This window comes from Lissotriton helveticus, chromosome 5_1 (assembly GCF_964261635.1).
Source record: "Lissotriton helveticus chromosome 5_1, aLisHel1.1, whole genome shotgun sequence".
Taxonomy (NCBI): domain Eukaryota; kingdom Metazoa; phylum Chordata; class Amphibia; order Caudata; family Salamandridae; genus Lissotriton; species Lissotriton helveticus.
The window spans coordinates 1,891,263,917-1,891,284,962 of NC_136065.1; the positions used below are offsets into that span (position 1 = coordinate 1,891,263,917).

The window sequence follows — 21,046 nt, forward strand, 5'->3', positions numbered from 1 at the left end:
TTCGTAAGTAACAAATCAGTAGTTCGGGACAATGGACCAACTTCTAGAGTAACTGGCTTTGATATCTCGTTTACAATAGGCTTTCCTGAAAAACCAAGGGAAATATTTCTAGAGCCTGAGAGCGGAGCCCCTGGAACCTCGTCATGACTGATAGTAGTCCTACTTGCCCCTGTATCAATCAGAAACTTTCTGTCTTTCCCTAATACTTGACTATGTACATAGGGACCCTCTTGATCTACAGGTATCTCGATGAGAGGCAAGCCTACCTCCCTCTCTAGGCTGTTTCATGAATACGGTTGATAATCTGGATACTCTGTCTGGGCATATTGGTACATCTGCTGTGTAACATGCTGTGTTGCAGCGATAGGCTGCGGTGCTGGAACTGTCTGTTGTGCATTCTGTGGTGACTGAGAAGTCTGTGAAACTTGTTCCTGTCTAGGCGGACGTGGTCTTTCTTTAGTCTTACCAGTGGCTATATTGTGTTTCAGAACTGCACACTCGTTTATAAAATGACCTGGCTGTTTACATTAATTGCATGTCCCTTTAACGGGAGCTGCAGGATGACTGGCTTGATTCGGACCCCTTTTCTGACTGTCTTGCGGAACAGATTGTGCAACTAGTACTTTCATTTTCGTGTCTTTCATACGTCTCCTCTCGTGTTCTTGCTCTTCCCTGATTCTATTCTGGTGATACTGAAGCATCTGGAGCATCTGTGACGGGGTACTAGCTTGCCAAGTACTTTCGACTTTCAAAACTCGATTTTTAACTTGTGGACTTGAATTCTCGACTAGTTTAGTAACAAAAAGATGAGGGTATGATTCGCTACCTGTCTTTAAACCACTGTTGATAATGAAACATTTCTCGAATCTAGAATAAAAATCACTAGTATCTTCATCCTGTTTCTGTTTGCATGCTGAAATTGCATCCCAATCTTCCTTTTTCGTGGCTAATAACCTAGGCAAAACTTGAATCAATAACTCTGGTAATTCTTTACATTTGTCCCCGAGACCGGTACCTGGTACTCGTATCTTATCTTCAGCTTCTAGAGCTGTCCAATCAATCTTTTTCTCTCCCACCTCCCATTCTTTTTCCTTGAGTTTTTCATATACCCCTGCGGGCAACAGAACCTTTAACATTTTAATAATATCTGGATACGTGTATTCTCCCATACGGAGCATGTCTTTTAATTCTCGATGGAACCCTGCTGGATCTTTGTCGTGACAGGGAATTAATTTCTTCATCTCTAAGAGTTCCATCTTTGTGACGGGGGTGTAAACAAATACTCGTTGCATTTCACCAGCCGGTGTCCTAACTGGGTGTACTTCTCGTAGCGGATGCTGTCTATCTATGTAAAACGGTTTACTTTCTGGAGGTGAGACGTGAACAAAATGCGGGTTCAGAAACGTTCTATATTTGTGGCGTTGTTCTAGAATGACACTAATTAAATCGGTACCTAAACCTTTTCATTTATACTGGAGTAACTCGTTCAGAACATCATGTAACGGACCTGGATCAGAATGCTGACCCTCATACAATGTAATGAGGTGCTGGATCATGTACATACCCATCAGTCGCTGCTCGGCTGGGGGCAGTTTTAGAAACATTTGTGCCACTATTTCGTCTGGAAAAGTGGTAGAATCAGTAATCCATCGGACTGCTGATCGGGCTAGTTCTTGTTCATGCATGGTACTAAGTTCACTATAACCGATTCGTGATTTCAGAATGTGATCGGTAGCTTGAAATACTTGTTCTAGAGAACCTTGTTCTGGTGCTGGATGATGAAAGACTTTCTTGTGTTCTAGGCATGAATGTCGGTCTGGAAATCTAGATTTACCTACATACGCTATTCTGGCGGTATTCTCGTCTTCTACTTCTTCGGTATCAGATTCGTTTTCTTTCTCGCTTACTAGTGCTTCCTTACGTTGTTCGTGTAACCTTATTATTTCTTTACGTATTTTCTTGTACATACTCTCTATACTACTGAGGGTCCTGTGTTTACCCTCGGCTATATTATCACTCCACCTTGTCAGAACTTTCATTTCGGTCGGATCTTTGGTCGGATAATCTTGTTCCCTTATTAAACAATTAATTAGAAACTTTAATAGCATGAGCTGGGTCTCAGCTTTCCTTAGAGACATGATTTCGCCAATACTTTCTGGATCTTCTCCTGTACGGATGAAACGATACATTCTGTCTAGATCTTCTTTCATATTCGGTTGGGTGGCCAAATACTCGGTCACCCGTCTTACACGCAATGAATATAAAACCATATTATCTTCGCCAGGGACTGGATCATAACAGCATTCGGTAAGAGCTCGCCTGATTTCTGCGACGGACTGATGTTTGGGCGTACGCTGTAACGCACGTTCATGTAACTCGACTAACCCTATACGTTTATTTGGCGGCGGGGTACCTGGAGGACCTCCTCCCGCGGCCCCTAAACTGGAATCGTCGACTGATACTCTTCGTGCTGGTAGAGTGACTGATGTAGCGGGAACTTGTACTATGGGCTGGACCGGGGGTACCGTAACAGGTACTGCAACAGGTGCCCCGGTGGCTGGAAGAGCAGAAATTACATTATTTACAGGAGCTGGCGGAACAGGATTCGCATATTCTGGGACTGTGTCGTCCAAATAGGACGAGAGAAAAATATCAGCTGCGGTCGGTTTGTGACGTAGATTAATCGGAACTAATGGCGGCGGAAAATTACATGGTGCTTCCGGGGTTGCTTTTGGCAAGCCCTCGGCAAGAAGAGGATACATACCCTTAATGAGGGCATTTCTCTGTCTGTCTGACTGTTCGGCTTTCACTCGTTCACCTACTTCGATTAATTCCCTTTCTTGGGCTCTTTCGGAGGATTCTCTACTTAATTCTGACTTTCTGATTTCTTTTTCTGTTCTTTTATGAGATTCTTTGCGCCATAACTCGATGGCATCTTTCTGGGACTGTCTGGCTTTCTTTTTCCATAATACTTCTTCTACTCGCATGATGCACTCGGCATCCCACGTACCTGATACGGGCCATCTATACTTTTCCTCTAACTGTTTGGTGTACTCCACCCATAAATCTAGATACAATATGGCACTTATGCCATGCTTTTGATACATAAAATGACCTGGGCTGTCCCTAGGCGGGACAGGAACTGCTTCTTCGAGCAGACCTTTTCTCGTCTTTAACTGACGTAACTTTGAAAACAAAGACATAACTAGACTGGAGTCTGGACACAATACAATACACAATGAACACAATAATTACTTGAAAAACAACTCATTCATACCACGACATTGAAAACACATGGAATAACATTTAAAATAACAGTTCGGACAAAATACTACCTGGAAACCACATGAATTTCTCGAGAACAGAACTTACTAGAGCAGAAACTAGAATGACTGGATGTACTGCTAAAACAGTACGAAACTTACCGGTCTCGTAAAGAGACACGTCAGGACCCGCATCCACCTAAGTGGACACTTCGTGTTGGATCTGTGTACCCAAACCCACGGACCAGAGACAAATCAATTGACCCTGTCTAGATACTACCCCAGCAACGGTACTCACCGGGCAGCAAGAACGGAAGGCCTCGGACTGGACTGGACTGCTACGACGACGGACGGACGAACTTCGGACTTCAGTTACGGGTGGGCCTCCGGATACCTCGGACCTTGGACTCTCGGCTTGGGCTCTGGTCGGGACTCGCCGCGTTCCTCCACCGCCTCGTCTGGATGCTGGACCGCAACCTCCGTCTCCTCCGTGGACCTGAGGGATACTTGAAGCAGAAATATCTGCCGGTGCGCAGAATGGTTCCGTCACGGCTGCAGAGGGTCAGGGGGCTTGCGTGGCTTCTCCGGCGCGTGGGGAAAGGGCAAGTCCCTATTCGGGCGCCATTATGTGGTAAATAAATAATTAATTACCGGTACTATTTTTGACTATAATCAATAAACGGTTAGCTCAATAAATAAGAGTCAAGATACGAGGTAGCTAGAGTATACAGGCTTTAATCAAGCATAACGGGACAGGAACAGGACAGCCTGCATGGGAATGGGATGGCAGCTGCCGGGGGCAGGAACAAAGGAAGGCTAACTTTTTAATAACAGTGCACAAGTATATATAGTTAAACAAAATACATTTACAGTCAGTACAGTAGGCGTAGCAGTAGGCGGGGTTTGTAGCAGTCGCGAAAGATAAGGCATAACTGATGCAACAAGAAGGCGTGTACAAGGCGTATACATAGACATGTGATGCAAACGTAACAGAAGTGTCATAAATGGGGCGGAAACATGGAGGGGGCTACCTGAGCAGCTGGGACCTCTAACCTAGTGGTGCGCGCAAACTGACAATGACGTGTCACTAGGGAGAACTGGGGGGCTATGACTTCTGCGCTAGAAGAGGAGACTAAAGTCTGGAGTGTCAGAGCGACATGTACCTAAGCATATCTAGTATCTAGTGTTTAGAGAACATGTTGATAGAATCCAAAAGTTATCAGGGTAAAGGCTAACAGACATTAAGACTGGTGCATACATAATCCTACATGTAGTGCGTGTGCGGGGAATATTCTATGAATATTAATACAGTGTTTCTCTTACATGGAGACATAAAGCCTAGACCATGACGGAAACTATTGATGCGATTCAGTAGCTAAGGAATGCAGAGAAGGAGGGCTGGACTGATAACTAGAAACATAACATACTCTTGGCAGACTGGAGACAGAGCCAGGCCGGGCCGGGCACTGCGAGGCATGAAAGTAAGCTAAGGGTCAGGGATACAGGTGGGGGCTGTATCGCTCCTCGGAGAGGGTTCAGGAAACAGGAGCTGAATCTGAGTCTGGGCCCTTTTGAGGCCTAGAAACGGGGATATTTCAATGAATTAACATGCACACTGTGAAACGTGGCAACGTAGCTTTACATAGGCCTGATATTCGTTGTATTCACGAAAACTGGAAACTGGCATACTAGAGATGGACACAACTATAATTGCGTCTTTAATCGATCAGAAGGGAATACATGCATATCGATCATGCACATATGGCATAGCATGGGGAACACGTAGGGACACAGAACATGGCAAAATTTACTTTTCCACACTACAAAAAGTCGAAAAAACTCTAGTAAAATAAGACTAAGGGTATCACTCTCTCCGGATCTGCGTTGGGTGGTGAGGAAAAAGAAAGAACTGATGGCGCACAGGGGCAGTGCTTAAGTAGATACCATGACTCCATTCCGGCGATCATGACGTTAACAACGAACATGGAGTCAACTGACCGACATGCAGGGGTATTGCTGAAGAAAAAGTCTCCGGATCCAGTCTGACGCCTGGGGTTAATGCTAAGGTAAGGAATCCATAACTAATGGTCTCTTTCAGATAGACACACACACGCACACACACACACCGCAATTACTTTCTTGTTTAAAATGTATGTAGAACCTCTGCAGAACCAGTACCAGGTAATCAACATTCAGAACTACACTGCGTATATATAGCAGAGGGATTAGGTTTACTTCTCAATTGGGTGAATTTACACTCTCTCAGCCTCAAGGAGCACATGACAGAATTCACTGTGATCGGCCCAGACTACTGGAGAAAGATAAGGACTCCATTATTAAAGTGGGATGGACGGACCATGATATTGTTTAAAAATAGAGCTAAAACTCTTCACATAATCTTTGAAGTCAAGTTTAAACCGTGATATGATCTACCATCTAAAACTAATAAAGAGCATCAAACTGCTGCTGTGGAAAAAAGATACAACTACGAGTTCTAGAGCAAACCTTTGTCATTGTAATGACTTACATGTTTGGCCTTCTCAGCTAACCATCATAAACATGCATCTAGGGCTATGACAGAGATATCTCATGGGCATCACAGCTCACATGTGCTGGCAGATCTATACTGGCCGATTAAGCGAGACTGGGTCCAGTTGAAAATGCTTATGTTGGCTTTACAAGCAGGCTTTGGTAAAGCGCTTGAATATGTTAAAGAGAGACTGCAGATTTATCTCTATTTGATATATCAGCCTGAAGCAGAGGTAGGCCCAAGAAGAAAGATATTTTAAAGCAATGTAGAGTAAACAGAACAATAGCAGAGAGAAGATATTTACCAGCAAGTAAGTCTTACTGAATATCCTGAGGAAATACGGGCAACACTGCTCTGTTGTTCGTTTCAAAAGACACCAATCTGTGTAAAGTGCCAAGTGCGTCGCCTGAATACCCTCAGACACATATTGGCGCAACACCACACTGATGCTGCTTGCAATTCACAGCATACATTATTTTACACTTTACAGCTCTGGAAAAGGGCCAAAAACAAATTATACAGTGAAGAAAGCCACAGTGAGGATGCAATGCGTCAACCTCAAACCTGGTATTACAGGAGTGCCCCGGGGGTGCAACAGGAGCCTGTGCCCGCTTTGCATGCCCCCAGGGCAATTTGGCATTACATAAGGGGACACAGAAGCTTGTGCGGCCCCTTCTGTAATACAGATAGCACTTGCACACATATAGAACCAGCGTTACCGATATCCCTAATGTGCATGGGCTCTTCGCCCCATTCAAATGAGGGAAGCAATTTGCCTTTGTGCCCGCGCGGTATTACCAACGTGGGCACAGAGGAAAAGATGCCCTCAGGAGGTGCACCAAGTGTCCTACAAATGGTGGGGCACTGCCAGTGCACCCCCCCTAAGGGCAGTCCTCTCAAGGGATAAAAGAGGAAAAGACCCCCTCCCCGCGACATCCCACCTGCAAAGGGATCTCTAATCTCTTTTGAAAGTGCAGGTGGGTTGCTGCTTGCAGAGTGAAACACGGAGCAGCTTTTAACCGCATGCGTGCGGCATGATTTCCGCCCGTACGCTGGGATTTTTCATATCGCACTTTACATGACGAGCTGGGCTCGTCATGAGCGTGCGAGGAGGCTACCTCATGACGAGCCCAGCTCGTCATGAGCGTCGAAGGGGTTAAACAGCATCTATGTATTTTCTCTTCAGTGTACTGCCCCCAGGGCAACGCAAGTACGCAGCTGCGCTGAGGGCAGCATATTCTTTATAATAAGGCACACCTTCCCTGTTTGCACCACGCGCACCTCCTTAAAGGTGCGCTGTGGCGCAAACAGGAAAAATGTGCCTTATCTGCAATAGGTCCCCAGGTATCACTAGGCAGGATACTTGCAAATAAATAATGAAAACATATATTTTGTACAGTTTCGACTGAATACAGGAGACTTATATCCATTGTGAATTGGAAAAAAGGCAAACAAACATACGTTTAGTAAAATCACGGGCTTAGTTTTTGTTCTGCAGAATTAAACAATGATACAGACAAGTTTACAACCAGGGATAAGGCAACTGAGCATTACTGGCTCATGGACACTCTGATTCACAGGAGAAAAGGCACGACTAATTAAGCTTTTACGAAGACGAAATACACCTAGTCTGTCATTCTTCACATTTGCATAGTTATCTATATAACATATATTTGTATCTGCTTTTAAAAAAATCCATTCTTACCGGATCGATACCAAAAGGGTATGGGCCATTGAACACGCCTGTAACATTTGGATCCAACTGGAGCACGGGATGGTCTCGTAGGGCTTCCTCCCTACAGGAACAAAAAACAGTGCTCAATTATAATAAAATACAACCATGATCTGGTAGTAGTGTGCCTGGCTGGTTGTGACACATTTGATCCCGGACAAAGTAGCTGTACAAACCTGTAAGCAAGAAGAACCTTTTTACAGTGGATGTTCTTGTTTTGCGATTCAAGTATAATCAGTGTCTACTATTTGTAAAGGTATGAAAATAAATTCTGGGCTGCTCTTACTTGATATGTTGAGCATTTATTTTGAAAAGCCTAAAAAATTATCTCTTAATTGCACATAGTTGTAATCTCAAATGAAGGAAAAAGAAAATTGAAGCAGTGCACTAGAAATAAATAAAAAAAATATTTTCCCCGAACAGGCTTCAAAAAGTAGCTCCGTGATCTACAAAAAGGTGCAGGGCTACAGGAGAAATAAACATAAATAGAAACTGTTTTGGCTACTTGTGTCAAAAGCACTGGGCATGCCCAGAAAACAAACTGGGGAATGGGAACAGCTGCAGAAGAGATAAAAAAACATGAAAAAATGGACTAGGGACCAGTTCAAAACAAATAAAATAGCAGACCCTATTAATCATATGTGGAAATGTAAACTGACTAATATGCATTTTCACAAAGATGTGCATAAGGAGGAGTAGACTGGGCCAGCAAAGGATCCACCTGACAGTAGAACATCTGGGTGTCTTCTACAGGGCATGATTCATGGTCTTTTTGAGGTGATACATAAAAGCGCATGACTGTGGAGGACTAAGGAGGTTGTAGATACACATAAAATTAAAATGATATGATTAAAGCTCAAAGCCCATAAATTACACTGAGATACACTTCGCAACTCATGCAAAGGAACGCTGTCCCTACACCACCCAACCACATAATCATATACTCACAGAAGCCAAGTATCCATCAGACAGGGTGGCAGCTTGAGATTTATAAACATCATGCCCACTATGGATACCATGCTATGTACTTTTTATAAATTGGGTGGCAAGACGTCTTAGCAGTTAGCAGGTATGAGTGCATGGGGAGTCACGTGTGGCGGTGTCAAGGTTTGATGGCCAAAAACCATTAAAGAAATAGCCAGGAACCACAAACTCTTCACATTTAAAAGATGTTCTCTGTACTTACGACCAGTCGGATAACGTGAACATAGGACGGACGCTCCATGAAGACCCGAACATGTTCAGCGCTTTCGAAAAGCAGTCATTGTAGATGAGTCCAGTGTACATGGAGAACACACCCATCAGAAGAATGATGTACCGGCCACTGAAGATCATCGTGAACAACTAACCCCAAGGAAATAGGTAGCAGGAAGAAGATGTTAGTGCATATGTACATATGTCTTCAGGTAAAGCTTAGTGTCAGATACTTGCACCTTAAAAACATTACATGTAGTCAAGGTTATAATGATCACAAAGTAATAGAGCTCATTTAAGCAACAAAAAAATGGATAAAAGCCGAGAGAGCAACAGAAGGAGTACGATCTGCAACCAACATGGTCAATGTCAGATCTCTGGAGCAAGGTTCACACCTACTGAGCTACCTTATTGGCTTACTGGTCAAAAGGCAATTGAATTAGGAGACTTTATGAAGGACTTAACCTTTCAAGAAACAAAACTGAAATATCTCAGCATTACTAGTTTTGTTCAGATATATGGCATAGAGGAAACACCACATTCTACCCCCTCCCCCTGTTACCAATCCAGTGATTCTGGAAAAATGGGAGAGATACTCCTAAAGACACATGCTCGCTTTACACCACTTTTCCACCAATTTTTAATCTGCACATTTCACCTATTTACAAGTGGAAGTTTGTCAGGGAAAATGATTATCTAATTACCTTCTGTTATTGGCCTCATCAAGATTAACCCATTTCTCATAATGAAGCCCTTTTAGATAAGTGTGACTGTGTTCAGCACGCAAAACTTTGGTCAATACTTAGTGAACTTGGAGTGGACCCACCTCTTATAGTTTTCCTACGGGAACTCTACTCTGACGCCACAGGCTGCGTCAGATTTGGTATCAACGGTGAGCTATCCCGCTCCTTTTCAATAGCGAAGGGAGTAAGACAGGGTTGCGTACTGGCTCCCTTCCTGTTCAATCTCTATACAAATGGATTGGAGCAGGCCATGTTGGAAGGGAGCCAGGATCTACCTCAGATAAATCATCGTCCAATACCGACACTGCTATATGCAGATGATTCTGTCATCCTAGCCCGAACGCTGAATCAACTACAAAAACAACTCAACAAATACTGTAGTTTCATGAGCTCACTTGGCCTGAAAATCAACATAAAAAAGACATTTACCATGCATATTGGACCCAAGGTCAAGCATCCCAAACCGATATTGGTGAACAATGTAAGACTGGAGAAAACCTCTGTCTATCCATATCTGGGCATTCTTGTGGATGACTCCCTGGATTGGCGAAAGGCAACGGCCAACAGGAACCTTCTCTTTCAGCGAGCAACATCGGCCCTGGTCTCTTTTTCGAGAAAGCTAGGCAAACCCGCTGCACCCGAACTCCTGAAAATGTATTACGCTAAGTGCCATAGTGTGGCTACCTATGGTGCAGGCGTATGGGGGTATGGCCACGTAGACCCCATACAGATAACAGAGAATGCCTTTGTTAAATATCTGCTGGCCCTTCCCCAAAGTACCCGAACTATGCTTCACACAAAGAACTTGGCATGGATTATATTATAGATACCATCCGCTCCCAAACAATTTTATTGTGGCAACGCATTTGGTCTAAACCCGAGTGTCATCTGACACGATCTTTGATCGCAGACTGTATAGCCCTAACCAATTGGCACAAGATTCCCTAGCTGGTTTATGTGCGGAACTTTTTCAATGACCTTGGTCGCAGGTCTTACTTTGATGAGCCACCCAGTGTCGAAGACATCTCCAGTAAAGAGCTAAAGAAGATGTGCATGGTCCATCTGAGAGAACTGCGCAATCAGTCGGAGATTGCAAAAACTTCGAACACTCAAATCTGTGCAATTCAAATTACTAAAGGCATTCAACTCTACTTGACTTATTATCTGTCTAACTATGAGAAATACCTCCTGACTAGATTCCGCTTTAACACCTTTTTCCGTTTAGTTTCCTTCCCCGAAGTTCAAAACTGGTCTCGCACTCTCATGAATTGTCCATGTGATGGAGTTTCCTTACAATCTACAATCCATATTACTTTTTTCTGCAAATATTATAAACCATTACGGAAACCTTGGATTCTCCCACTTCTTCAATCCTCAGGCCATAGATTATGTCACCCCGCATTTCTTTTCCTGCAGCTTCTGGACTCACCACATGTCGCGAAGTACATAGCCACTTTTTTAAAAGCCAGCATTAAAATACGGCGAAGCTTGTGATGAATATGACATTTTTATTTTAAAACTGATGTATTTTTTCCTTACAATTCTTTTATATTTTGAAATTTTTAATTTCTTTCTTCTAAACTTTTTTCTACCTTATAGTAGAAATTATTATTTGCTCAGTACATTGACATTGAAATTGTTTTCGTTTACTGTATTTAATGTGTACTTTTTATGATTACAAACAAGTGGTAATCGAATAAAAGTTTATGAATACTGAATAGGTAAGTGTGGAGGCACCAGCAACCAATGCAAAACTATGGTCCAATCAACCACTGACTTTGCCAGTGCTTGCGTTTTTACAGAAACAAATATCCTGATGTGGGGGTGTTTTCATGTGCATCAGAGCCCCTGTTTTCTTTCTGTGTCAGGGATCACCATGCAAAGTGGGGCAATCCAGTGACATCTGCTGGAGGCCCATAGTAGCTCATTCCTGAAAACTGTACAAGTACATTTCAAAACGAATGTGAATGTCGCCCTACTTTATGGACACTGTTTAACTTTTCATATTCATGTCCTTGAATGCTGCACTAGCATTGCTTTTATTAATTGCATCCCATCTCTTGACACATACACACAACCCTCTTATTAAAATGTTATACATGAGTAACTTAGATAATTTGGCAATTTTTATAACAGGCGTTTGGTTTGTGAATCACCTGTGAGTTGTGTTTGTCTTATTTTATCTCTTCATAAATGAACTACGCTTACTGAGGGGTAAGGAGTAGTTTCTGTCCTGTAACTCCAGTTCTGTAGTAGGGGTATCTCTGTAATAGTCATAATCTAGTGAATAGTCCCGCCCATGTGTGAGGACCCCGGCAATCAAAAATAATCTCTTAAGTAGTCAAAAAATTGCAGAACTGCAAAGACACTTAAGAGAAAATTTAAAGACAAATAATGCAGCCTATATCCACAGGCTACACTGTCCAGTACTTCAACTAGAAATTCCACTAAAAATCCACAAACAGCAAAGCCTGTCCAGATTTCCCTTGCTTTTACTGCAAAACCCCTCAGAAATGATAGAGAGGAAGGCCTGGACAGACAAGCCCCATAGGCTGCCATTATGTGGTTTAAATAGGATACTGTGCCTTTAAGAGAATCTTCCAGAACTTTCTCCCAGTATCCCAGAATGCATAGCAGGTCCAACTTACTTTCAGTTCTTTTTGAAGGCGTAACACGCCCAGACCTGTCGCATTCCGTAAAGGAACATTTCACTCCACCGGGGAGGCGGGAGGGCGCTTATGACTATAACAGAGATACCCCTACTACAGAACTGGAGTTACAGGACAGAAACTACTCCTTCTGTAGTAGGGGATCTCTGTGTATAGTCATAATCTAGTGAATAGAATGGCAAGCCCATCCCCACACCAAAGCGGCGGTGGAGAAGAGAAAATTAACACCACTATTGTGCGAACAGATTTCGCAGCGAAGCCTGCCCAACCTGAGCATCCGCTCTGGCATCAGTGTCCAGGCAGTAATGCTTAGCAAAGGTATGAACCGACTTCCAAGTGGCCGCCTTGCATATTTCTGCAATCGGGACATTACGGAGCAAGGCTGTCGTGGCAGCTTTGCCCCTGGTGGAATGAGACTTAGGTTTACCCCCTAAGGTCTTATTAGCTTTTTGGTAACATAGCTGTATGCAGGACACAATCCACCTAGAGATAGACTGCTTAGAGGTCGCAAGACCCGTCCTGACTGATCCATAATTGACAAACAATTGGTCAGACCTACGAATATCTTTGGTCTTATCAAGATAAAATTTCAACACCCTCGTAACATCCAGGGAATGTAAGGACCTTTCCGCTGGAGATGAAGGATTCTGAAAAAACGTAGGTAAAGTTATGGTCTGGTTAACATGAAAATCAGAAATAACCTCGGGAAGAAATTTAGGATGAGTACGCATAACAACCTTAGCAGCATGAAATACAGTATAAGGTTCTTGGCAACACAGCGCCTGAATTTCACTCACCCTGCGGGCCGATGTAATGGCCACGAGGAACGCCGCCTTCCAGGACAGGTGCTGCAACGAAGCCTTATGAATAGGTTCAAAAGGCTCCTTCATCAATCTGGACAGCACCACGCACAATTCCCATGAAGGCGAAGGAAGCCTGACAGGAGGGAACACTTTCTTCAAGCCTTCCAAAATATCTTTGATCACAGGGACCTGGAAGAAGGAAGTCTGTGAAGGGCATTTCCTGTAGGCAGTCAATGCAGCAAGATGAACCTTAATAGAGTGGACATTAAGGCCAGACTGCGCCAATTGTAGAAGGTAAGGAAGGATGACATCTTCCTTGCATGTCGTCGGGTCATAGTTCTTGGACTTGCACCAGATACAAAACCTCTTCCACTTGTAAGCATAAGAGGTCCTAGTGTGGAAGGTCTCTTAGACTCCTTCAGTATGTCCATGCAATCCGCAAGAAGATTCAAATGGCCATATAGCACTATCTCAGGAGCCATGCTGCCAAACTCAAAGACGAGAGGTTGGGGTGCAACATCAGCCTCCCGAACTTCGTGAGAAGGTCCGGCCTGCACGGCAGCCGCATGTGAGGAAGGAGAGACCGGTGAAGCAGGTCCGTGAACCACCACTGTCTGGGCCATTCCGGGGCAATCAGTATCATCCGCGCCCTGGACTGGGATAGCTTGATGAGAACCGTCGGAATCAGGGGAATGGGCGGAAAAGCGTACAGAAAGCTGTTCGACCAGTTGATCCATAACGCATTCCCCAGCGTCCCCGGCTGGTAGTACCTGGAGGCGAAGTCTCTGCATTTGCTGTTTTCGGCGGCGGCGAACAGATCTATGTCTGGAGTCCCCCACCTTGCGAAGACTTCTCCTAGTACTTCGTCGTTTATGACCCATTCGTGGTTTTCCTGAATCAGTCTGCTCAGTGCGTCTGCCTGAACATTCTGCACACCTGGCAGATGTGTAGCCGTGATCGTCAGTCCTCGAGCCAGAAGCCAGTGCCAGATCGCCTGCGCCTCCTGCGACAGAGTGCGTGATCTCGATCCCCCCTGCTTGTTGAGGTAATACATCGTGGTCGTGTTGTCCGTCTGTACAAGCAGAGAGTCGGTCTGGAAGGACGGATGAAAGGCCTTCAGCGCCAAGTGAACAGCTCTGAGTTCCAGGAAATTGATATGGTACGTGGACTCCGTCGGGGACCACGTCCCTTGAATCTGTAGTTCTCCGGAGTGCGCTCCCCAGCCCTGGAGAGAAGCATCCGTCACGATAGACTGAGTGGGAATGTCCTTGTGGAAGGGAACCCCATTGAGGAGATTCTCCGCGGAACACCACCACCTCAGAGACTGAATAGCATGTTGAGACAGTCGTATCTTGTCGTCCCAAGATCCTTTCTTCTGATCCTCCAAGCACTCCTGCAGCGGTCTCATGTGAAGCCGTGCATGTGGCGTCAGGAAGATACAAGAGGCCATCGATCCCAGTAGAGAAGACACCGTCCTCACCGACGTGGATGGAGTGGTCAAAAGAGCCTGAGCCTTCCGAAGGAGTGATAATCGTCGCTCTTCCGAAGGAGACACGCTTGCTGACAGCGTATCGATGGAGGCTCCCAAGTACTGAATGCACTGGACCGGAGTCGGGACAGACTTGGACATGTTGATGTGCAACCCCAGCTTGTTCAATAGAACGCACGTCTTCTGGAAGTGAGCTTGCGCTTCCGCGAAGGAGGAGGCCTTGATCAACCAGTCGTCCAGGTACGGGTAGACAAACACCTTGTTCTTCCTCAGGTGTGCAGCTACCACAGCCATGCACTTTGAGAACGTCCTCGGCGCAGACTTCAGTCCGAATGGCAGTACTGTGTATTGATAATGATTGGCGCCGACTCGGAACCGCAGGAACTTCCTGTGTTTGTGTGCAATGGGCACATGGAAGTACGCATCCTGGAGGTCTATGGCACACAGCCAGTCTCCCCGTTGCAGCTGAGGATAAATCTGATGCAACGACAGCATGCAAAATTTCTCTCTGCGAATCCATTTGTTCGCCTGTCGCAAATCCAGAATGGGCCTGAACTCGTTCTTGTCCTTTTTGCGAACCAGGAAGAACCGGGAGTACAGACCTCTTCCCCTTTGAGACAGAGGTACGTCTTCTATCGCCGTTTTCCTTAACAGTTGGTACTGAGAGTCTACCGGAGGAATTGATGGAGGCGGGCTGGTGAACCGAAGACTGTATCCATTGCAAACAATATTCAGCACCCACTTGTCCGGAGTAATTTTTCTCCACTCTGCCAGAAAAGATTGAATGCTTCCCCCCACCGGAGCGGGTAACAGTCGTAGGGGAAGTAAGCGCTCAGGGCCTAGACCCGGCCGGGCCTTTGGTCGCTGGTGCCGACTGATGGCCACCTCTGCCCCTCTGGCGCTTTTGGAACGGCCTCCTGAACTGCTGCTGTTGCTGTTGCTGCTGCTGTCCAGAAGACTGGCCACGTCCCCTGCCCTGGCCACCGAACCGCCGTTGGAATGGACGGTACGCCTTCTTCGTCTCCTTGGGTTTTTCCAAACCCACTGCAGTGAGAGTCTCGGCCTCCGCCTTCATGCGGGCCATCTCATCGTCAGCGTGTTTTCCAAATAGGGTCTCGCCAGAGAATGGAAGATTGGCGACCCTCTGTTGAGCGTCCGGTTTCAGGGACGTGAGACGCAGCCATGCATGCCTCCGTTGGTTGATTCCGTGACAGAAACCATGCGCCGCCAGTAAGGAAGAGTCAGCTGCAGCGCTGATGACTTGGTTTGCCACCAACATCCCTTCATTCAGCACCTCCTGAAAGTCTTCCCGCTTGTCCCGCGGTAGAAGTTCCACAAATTGCTGAAGGGATTCCCAAAGGGACCTGTCATACCGACCCAACAAGGCAGTGGCACTAGCAGCCTTCATTGAGGTCGCCGAGGTCCCACAAACCTTCCTCCCAGGTGAATCCAACCACCTAGATTCCTTATCTGGTGGAACCGTGGAGGAAGGCGTGGTGGCGTGCTGTTTGCGCGCCGCCGTCACAATCACCGAGTCCGGAGTGGGTTCCTTCCTCAGAAAAGCCGGATCAGAGTCCGGAGCCCGGTATTTCTTCTGTAGCCTAGAGGGTGCCGCCCTAGCCATCGCAGGGGTTAGGAAGAGGTCCGTGGCCGGTTCCTCCAGACCCGGCACTAGTGGCAACAGTGGTCGAGACAAGTGCTTCTGGTGTAGCGTCTCGAAAATGACTGAAGTCTTGGGAGTGGGCACCGTTAAGGCAATGCCCAACTTCGCTGCCCCACGTAACAGCACGTCCTGGAAGGACACCAGATCGTCAATCGGCGAAACCCTCGTGTCCGGGGAATCTGATAAGGTCGGGGAGTAATCCCTGGTCCCCGACGACCTGGTCCGTGAACGCGATCTGCGCCTCCTGTGGCGCCGTCCGGATCGTGTGGAGGACCTATGGCGCGAGCGTTCCCTTCTTCCGGAACGAGAGCGCGACCTCCCTGCACGTGGGCGCTCCACCGGTTTACGTGGAGGCGACTTTCGTGGAGGTGACTTCCGTGGTCGATCCCGGGGCTTCGGGGTCGGGGTCCCCTTGGGAGGTGTCGGAAGCAGAGGCAATGACACCGACCTCGGTGGCCTGACCGGAGGCATCTCAGGCAACGGCGCCAGACCATGAGGTGGAACCGGAGGCGGCGGTTGACCTGTAGGCGGAAGCGGAGGAAGTGGAGGCAGAGGAGGAGTAACCGGCGGAGCCTCCTTCGGGAGAGAAGGAGGAGGAGTCGTAGGCCGTGGTGGTGTATATACCACCGAGTACACCGAGCCCGGTGACTTCTTCGGGAGAGGAGCCTGCGAACCAGACCCTCCAGAGCGCGAGCGACGCTTCCTACGTCCTTCCCCGGAACCAGCGTGACTTTTCGCGCCAGAATCTCTCCTGCGCCGCTTAGGGGAGGTAGAACTCCTTGAGGACGCTGATCTCTTCCTGCTCGACGTCGAGCGTCGTTTTCCAGACCTGGAACGTCGATCCCTCGACTCCGGCGTCGAACGCCGTCTCCTCGACGTCTAGTGCTTCTTCCTCGACGCCGACCGTCGTCCTCTCGACGACGAACGGTCAGACCTCGACGTCGAGCGTCGACTTCTTCTTCTTCTCCGTCGTCGACCGTTTCCTCCTCGACGTCGAGGAGCCCCTCGACGGCGATCTGGTCGACGTCGACCGGCGGTGTCGCTTCGACGGCGAGCGCTGGTGCTTTCTGCGTCGACGGCGATGCGTCGACTCCGACGTCGACGTCGGCGGTGATCTCGACGGCGGCCTACCCAGGCCTCTCGACGTCGATCTTCCACGCTGTCTCGACCCGGAGCCCCGGGGAGAAGGGGAACACACCGTCGTCATCCCTCTCGACGTCGTCGTCGACGCAATCGACGTCGACGGAGACCGGGACCTTTTGCTGGTCTTCCTGCCTCTGGGGAGCCCCCCAGAGGCCTCAGCAGGGGCAGAGGGAGCCTTCCCAGCCTGCCCAGACCCACCTGCAGCCTGCAGTCGCCTCTCCTCTAGGCCTTGGAGCCTAATCTTCAGCCTGTCCCTCAGAGTCCTTGTAGAAAAGGTCTGGCAGATGTCACAATCTTCAGGGACATGCTCTTCAGGAAGGCAAAGGATGCAGACGTCGTGTGGATCCGACTTGGCCTTCTTCCTTCCACATGCTGGGCACTTGTCGAACAAGGCAGGCATTTTAGATCCCTAAAAGCCTGAAACAACACACAGAAGGGAAAAGGAAGTACCAAGAATCAAATGAGAACACTTTTAGTCAAAAAAGTGAACAAAAAACTCCAATAAACCCTTGAACAAGGGAGAGCTCAATGCACAGGGTCCTGTAAGCAGGAGCCGGAAAAAAGAACTGAAAGTAAGTTGGACCTGCTATGCATTCTGGGATACTGGGAGAAAGTTCTGGAAGATTCTCTTAAAGGCACAGTATCCTATTTAAACCACATAATGGCAGCCTATGGGGCTTGTCTGTCCAGGCCTTCCTCTCTATCATTTCTGAGGGGTTTTGCAGTAAAAGCAAGGGAAATCTGGACAGGCTTTGCTGTTTGTGGATTTTTGGTGGAATTTCTAGTTGAAGTACTGGACAGTGTAGCCTGTGGATATAGGCTGCATTATTTGTCTTTAAATTTTCTCTTAAGTGTCTTTGCAGTTCTGCAATTTTTTGACTACTTAAGAGATTATTTTTGATTGCCGGGGTCCTCGCACATGGGCGGGACTATTCACTAGATTATGACTATACACAGAGATCCCCTACTACAGAAGATTTATGAAGGCACCCTTAAATCGCCCTGTGCATCAACATTCTTAGCTATCACAACTGGGACAAAGCAAAACAATTATTTTGGGGTACACTTACTGCAAGTCAGTATTTGTCGTTACCTCATTATCACTTTTCTGCGATAAAATACGACTCTCTCGAACCACCATCCAAACCGCGAAGAGGGTCATCAGAATGCCATGGCCGAAGTCACCAAACATCACAGCGAACAAAAAAGGAAATGTGATGACTGTGTATGGGGCTGTATATAAGACAAAAAGAAGCACATGATGTAGGTGAAAGGCTGTGCTCATTTTCATCCACGACTTCCTACATGTAATAACACTCCTTGTCGTCTGTCCTATTGATACAGTATACAACATCTAGGGACCACTGTGGGGAACATGGCAGGATTTGAAATACGCCACAGAGTGGATGAGCCAGGCAGAGCAGCAGCTCATTCTCCTCTCACGACAGTAGAAGGATCTTAGGCTACAAGCCATCAGAGCTTGCAGATGGACGCACTGGTGCCTACTGACAACCTGCATAGAGTATGTAGTATAGAATACTATTCAGAAGCTATATGTGGGGAACTCCACTTCTGCCTCGCCTACCTTTTCAGTGTGGAGACCTCCGCATACATCGGAATATGTTTTGTAGTGAGGAACCAGGGGAGTGGCTTGAAAATGGAGAATACTTACTACCAAATGGGACTGGTTTAGAGAAATTTAAGGAGAATTTTAGGGAGGGGAAAGTAGGGTTCAGGCAGGGATGTGCTCTCACAAAAGATTAAGACCATTGCTAATCCCAAACGACAAGTAAGTTACTATAGCCTAAAGGTCACAAAAGAGTAGTAAATGTGCTTCAGCTCATCTTTGGATTAGGTCTTTTGGATTAGGTCTAGGAGCACATATGGCGTCTCAAAGGTACTGAAGAACAGTTCAATAAAATGTAATGGAGGCACGGTATTAATAGCTTACAGAAACAAATATGAATTTAAAAAATACAAAATGTTTTCAACTTTAAATTACATAGTTATATGTATATTTATCTATATATGTGTGTGTATATATATATATATATATATATATATATATATATATAAATAATCATTAGAATATTTTGCCATGCTTTACTATGTAGTGTTTTCCTCTAACATGATTTCCGGGTATGCATATCAATATTTTCAACATACTAAATTATCCCACATGAAACTCTGTTCTGAACTAGCACTTTATGAAATACTGTCTTACTTTGACCTGTTTATTAACCGATACTGGGGCTCCAGTACGGTAATTGTATTTAATGCGCCCCTGTGTTCATTAAATATGACTTATGTGTATTTATACAGGTATCAAAAAAAGTTAGAATGATAATGAACACACCCTTCTTCGTGCCAATACATCTACTGCCCATGAACATTCTATCGTAATGTCTAGGGTATATTTTGCTGCACTTTTTGCACTATTACTTTGCACCTACACTCATTTTGCACATTGGTTTTAATACAAATGACGTTGTTTTGATGAACTTTACAAAATAAGGCCTTTTAATGTGCTTTTGTTTGTTTAAAAATCTGTGATGTCATTCAAATTTTATAATCTTAAATTATGATTATATAAAATATTTATTTGCAATTTTGCACAAAAAGTATGATAACAGAAATAACAAAAAGCTGAGGCAATAAGATCAGATACTTTAAAGCTATGAGAATTACTTTTCTTTGTCTATTGCTCTTGTATGCCTCTATTGAAAACGTCATGAAAACGTACTTAAACCAATGTGATTCTTTGCATTGTGTCATGTGAGCAAGGCCCCAGGGAGGGGCTGAAACGCGTCATGGCGACCACCAGCACCGAATAAACTTCAAGCACCTAACTGTGGTCCGTATCCGTTTTTGAAGCTTATGCAGGATTGCACATGAAAAGCGGAATACTTTGAGATATATATATATATATATATATATATATATATATATATATATATATATATATATATATATATATATATGTATATATATATATATATATATATTACGCTCCATGGGGTTGTCCAAGTAGCGGGTAGCACCCGAGCCTGCGTGCGCCTTCCCCAAAGCGTTGGTTGGTATGGGCAGTTGCGTGTTTGAAATAGGCCCGACGCGTTTCGGAAATTTATTTTCCTCATCAGGGGCCAGCAGTAAAGTGCACGACGTCTACCATCTCCCTATATGAAAACACACATTGTGCTTGTGGGAGATGTAGTCCATATATCTTTGGGGAAGGCGCACGCAGGCTCGGGTGCTACCCGCTACTTGGACAACCCCATGGAGCGTAATACATTAGCGGCGGTCCTGCCGCTGGGTTGCACCACCCCGAAGAAACGGGGGCCACGAGACTCGCTATCCAAGGAGTCTCGTATGTGGAGCTGCGCGATGGATGAGGACAGGAGTGATGTTTGGGGCTCATGGTAGAGCCTTGGAACGAGCAGTAATTTGAAAGTGCATCCATCCAGGATATATGGACTACATCTCCCACAAGCACAATATGTGTTTTCATACAGGGAGATGGTAGACGTCGTGCACTTTACTGCTGGCCCCTGATGAGGAAAATAAATTTCCGAAACGCGTCGGGCCTATTTCAAACACGCAACTGCCCATACCAACTAACGCTTTGGGGAAGGCGCACGCAGGCTCGGGTGCTACCCGCTACTTGGACAACCCCATGGAGCGTAATACATTAGCGGCGGTCCTGCCGCTGGGTTGCACCACCCCGAAGAAACGGGGGCCACGAGACTCGCTATCCAAGGAGTCTCGTATGTGGAGCTGCGCGATGGATGAGGACAGGAGTGATGTTTGGGGCTCATGG

General features: G+C 46.0%; 1 protein-coding gene across 7 annotated transcripts in view; it reads right to left on the reverse strand.

Annotated features, from left to right (window-relative positions):
* Positions 1 to 21,046, reverse strand: part of ATP6V0A1 (ATPase H+ transporting V0 subunit a1) — a 290,761-nt gene that overhangs the window by 150,715 nt on the left and 119,000 nt on the right. For all 7 annotated transcript variants that reach the window (XM_078645385.1, XM_078645387.1, XM_078645386.1 and 4 more), the window contains 3 exons: positions 18,323 to 18,462; positions 8,712 to 8,869; positions 7,499 to 7,589 (listed from right to left, as the gene is read on the reverse strand). In XM_078645385.1, coding sequence (XP_078501511.1) covers positions 7,499 to 7,589; positions 8,712 to 8,869; positions 18,323 to 18,462 — 389 coding nt within the window. The remainder of the gene's footprint in view (positions 1 to 7,498; positions 7,590 to 8,711; positions 8,870 to 18,322; positions 18,463 to 21,046) is intronic.